General features: G+C 60.1%; 1 protein-coding gene across 1 annotated transcript; it reads right to left on the minus strand.

Annotated features, from left to right (window-relative positions):
- Nucleotides 1–1,580: 1,580 nt before the first annotated feature.
- On the minus strand, nt 1,581–3,935 carry LOC123721891. The gene has a single exon (XM_045681965.1). It carries the CDS (start codon nt 3,933–3,935, stop codon nt 1,581–1,583), a length of 2,355 nt encoding a protein of 784 aa, XP_045537921.1.
- Between the last annotated feature and the right edge of the window lie 318 nt (nt 3,936–4,253).

Here is a 4,253-nt window from a genome sequence, read left to right on the forward strand (position 1 = left end):
CGCAATAACGCGCTCAAAAAGCTTACCCGCCTCCCCGAGCAGGACGATTGGGCGATACGCCGAGGGAGAATCTGCCGGTCTTCCTGCCTTCGCAATAAGTACGAGTTTCCCCGTCTTCCATTCGTCTGGGAAAATATTCTCTCTAAGGCACCGGGTGAGAAGATCTCGGAACCTACTATCTAGACCATTCTTGAGCGCCAGGACCCATATGCGTCCGGGGATCCCATCGGGGCCTGGGGCGGTGTTTTTGGCCTGAAGCCGAGACACAGCCGCCCACAGTTCCCTCTCTTCCACTTCCGGGACTTCCCCGTCCGCATCACGATTTGACGTCGCTGGCGCAAACACCATTTTGGGTGCAACGAAATCCTCCCTCATGGAGGGGAACAAGGTCTCCACCACTCTGTTCAGGACCTCCGGATCCATGCTCGCCGTTAGGGGTGGGGCCCAGGGCCTGAGCTTGCTCATTACGAGCCGATATGGTCGACCCCAGGGGTCGACTTCTAACGACGCCAGCAGCTCCTGCCAGGCCTCCTCCTTCGCAACAGCGATGGCCACCCTGAGGGCCTTTTTCGCGTCCTGGTAGGCGGTGTAGAGGCGCCTCTCCTCTTCCTCGGTGTGCCCGCTTCGTCTACGGCGACGACGATATCTTGAGTATTGCCGCCTTGCTGACACGCAGGACACACGAAGACGACCAAGATCTTCCGACCACCAATACACCGCCGTCCGAGCCGGCGGCCGCACCACGCGGGGCATCGCGACGTCACAAATGTGCGTGACCGCTTCGTGGAGCCACCGCGACTCGGACTCTACTTCCGTCACGCTCGGTGTTGGGTTCCAGCTTGCGACCAGAGACGCCTGGATCGCCGCTTCCCCGTCAAGTTTTTTGAGGGCCCACCTCGGGCCGATCTCCGACGACGACGCAACACGCCCGGGACCGGAACCGCCAGGGAGGGGGGAGACGTCAAACCGAATATACCTGTGGTCAGACAAAGTCTCCACACCCTCCAGGACTGCCCAGTCCCGGACGGTTCGTGCCAGGTCCGTACTGGCGAAGGACACGTCTACAATTGAGCCACCCTGCATCCGCACGCATGTTTCCGTGTTCCCTACGTTCAGGACGACCAGCCCATTCGAGGCAAGCCACTCCTCCACCAATTCTCCCCTCGCATCCGTGGTAGGGCACCCCCAGATCGTGGACTTAGCGTTCAGATCGCCGGCCACGACGATCCGGTTTGGGCGGCACCAGGCCAGGACCGAGTCCATTTCCACGAGAAACGCTTCGAAATCAGAGAGAGGCCGGTTTGGCGAGAAATATGCCGCGACCACCATCACCTCGCCGCACAACGCCGCAACGACTCCTCGACCTTTCCGAGACCTCCTTATAACGACGTCGCTTGACACCGCGATTGCCGCCAGCCCGTCGTCATCGCCCACCCAGTTGTTTCTCGTGGGAATGAAGTAGGGCTCAGTCACCACCGTAACATCTATCGACCACTGCACCATGCTTTGGATCAATAAATCCTGAGCTCTGGCGCAGTGGTTGATGTTGGCTTGCATGTATTTAGTAGCCGTCGTCGTCATTATTTTGTAGTACTTTCGGTCTCCATCTCTACTTCACCGCTCGGTGGTGGTTGTGCCTGTTGCGGGCTGGCTCTGCTCGCAACAAATACCCTGCTGAACATCCTTTTCTTGGGGGCCGAGCATAACTTGCTCCCCAAGCGATGATTTGATGCTTTCCCAGCCTCCGCACACAGTGTGCAGTGGGGGGCAGCATGACACTCTGCGGAGCGGTGTCCCAACTGGCCGCACCGGTAGCACTGAAGCCCCCGGTCGACCTCCGCAGTACACCGCGCCTTGACATGGCCAGAGTGAAGGCACTTGAAGCACCTTAGCTCCCTTCGTTCAAGGAGCTTCACCCTGGCCGAGACCCATCCGACGAGGAGCTTCCCCTCAACCACCCTCTTGGCGGCCTCAACGGGGCAGGAAACCCACACGGCAAATAGACCGGACCTCTCCTGGCGGAGTGTGCCTACTTTAATGCAGTTGGCCGCGCATCCACCTTTGGCCGCAACCGCAGCTGTCACCTCTTCCTTAGTTACGGAATCGTCAAGTCCCGCTACTATCAACTCCGACATTTTCGTTGGACGGGAGACGGTGATGTCGCCTCCGTTCCCGAAGACCTCGCGAAGCCTCTCCGCGAGGAGGTCTGCCTTTGGCGCGCTAGTGGCACCGGGGATTTCGATGATGGACGCCCCGGTTGCCGCCCGCTTGAAGCGGACGCTCTCTATTTCCAAATCCTTGAGGTTAACTTTTTGTTTCGCCTCCGCCAGAGCCTTGGCGTATGTGACCCCTTTCTCCACAGCCGTGGGATGTAAGGTCACCACGACTGCCGAGGTCTTGGGGGCCCGCAGCTTAGGTGAGGACTTGATCTTTTCCTGCCCCTTTTTCTTCGTCGGGGGCGCCGATCTGGTGGTAGTCGGCGCCTTTTCTCTCAGGCCCCTCTTAACCACCGACGCCATGGTCTCCTTCATGGAAGCGGGCGCCGGCGGGAGGGGACGTCCCGTCTCTGGTTTTTTGGCCTTGTTCTTCTTTTTATTGGCCTTCCTTATCGTCTTCGCCTTTTGGCCCGGATGGGCGGGTTGGGCCGCGGCAGAAGAGGAAGCGGCGGCCGGCGCCGATGTAGAGGTCGGCGCCTTCTTCTTTCCTTTTGCGCCAACCTTGATCCAGCCCGATTGGACTGTTTCAGGAAGGCGCACTTCAGGCAATTCCGCCTGGGTCATCTCCGGTGTTTGGCGTGGACGGCTTGCCGGGGGTGGTCTGGCTTCCGCCTCGCGTCTGTCATGAGCCAGTGCCGGTCTTAGGCGAGGCTCCGGATTCAGGCGCGGCTCTAGCCCGTCTATTCGAGCGTTGAGCCGGTCCGAGAGCCTGCTCAGGATTCGGTTCTCCAGTTCCTCCTCTGGTGATTGCGAGCATGTCGCTGTGGCGGGTTTAGGTGTCGTCCCCGCCTGCGACACGCACGCCTTCAATTCCGCCACTTCCTTCTTTAGTGCGGCCATTTCCGCCTGTAGGCGGGAGTTGGCCGCTCGCAACAGTCTCGTCTCCTCATTAACGTTCCGTGACGTCAGACATTTTGCCGCCGCCCGGATCTGCGCTACCGCCTCCTTAAGAGCTTTCTTCGATGTGCCTTTCAGATTGTTTGATTTTTCGCAGACGGCCGCCACGGCCGCTGCGCCAAGCTCTATTTGACCGCCTAATTCTGCGGAGCCCAACTCGCCTTCATCGTCCGGTTCAGATGCGGAGGTCTCTGAAAGTCGGACCCCCGCTCTGGTCGACCGTAGCCCCATCGTTAGCTCGGCGACATCTTTCTCCGCCTCCCACTCTAGTTGGCGACGGGTGGCCTCTGCCAGCTCCTGTTTCGCCTTGGCGAGCCCAACGTATTCACCAGTTGTCGGTGGCCGTCCTCGGCCTTTCCTTGTACCTGCCACTTTGGGCGAGGGTCCCGTCTCTGTGTCGCCTGGTGCGGCGACTGTATCCCGGTGTCGTTTCCGTCCAAGACTCCCCCATTGTCCAGGGTGCCGGTCTGCACGGTTCTCCGGTGCCTCAACCTCCATGTCGGAGTCCGACGTATCACTGAGTGCCGGTAGGCGTTGTCGAGGGGCGTTAGACGCCGCGATCGGAACGCGCTCCAGCCGCACTCTCACCTCCTTTAATTCGGCGCCATCCAGTGATGGGCGCCTCGTTACTTCTGAGTCCAAATCTCTTGCTATCAGTTCCATAATCCTAGCCTGGGTCGTCGTTGTTGTCGTATTTGAAAGGCAGTCCTTGCCCCCCCCAGAGTACGAGGGGCAGCCCGCGGCCGAAGCCACGGGGAGGGATTCTCCCCCGGCGGTGCCGGAGGTACCCTCCTGGGGTAGTTGTGTTTTGGGAGATGCCATCATTTACTTTTACTTTTTCCAGTGTTGTCGGACACCGGAAACCGCCTTTGGTACAGGGTGAGGTCCCGCACGGCCTTGAAGGCCGTCATCCTCCGACCGAAGTCCGCTGCAGTTTATAGTGCTGCCGCACTCCGATGTTTGCACGACCTGGCCTGATTTGGCCTTACGGAAGACTCAAACCGACCCTGCCGCGCCGAGGACCTTGAAGGCCCTCCATCCTACGACCCCTTAGGGTCCGCTGGTGTTCCCCGCGGGCCTGTCCGGTATGGGAGGCCCTGTCCGGCATAGCCCCGCGGGAAGACACCCCTCCACTGCGCA

This window comes from Papilio machaon, chromosome 17 (genome assembly GCF_912999745.1).
Source record: "Papilio machaon chromosome 17, ilPapMach1.1, whole genome shotgun sequence".
Taxonomy (NCBI): domain Eukaryota; kingdom Metazoa; phylum Arthropoda; class Insecta; order Lepidoptera; family Papilionidae; genus Papilio; species Papilio machaon.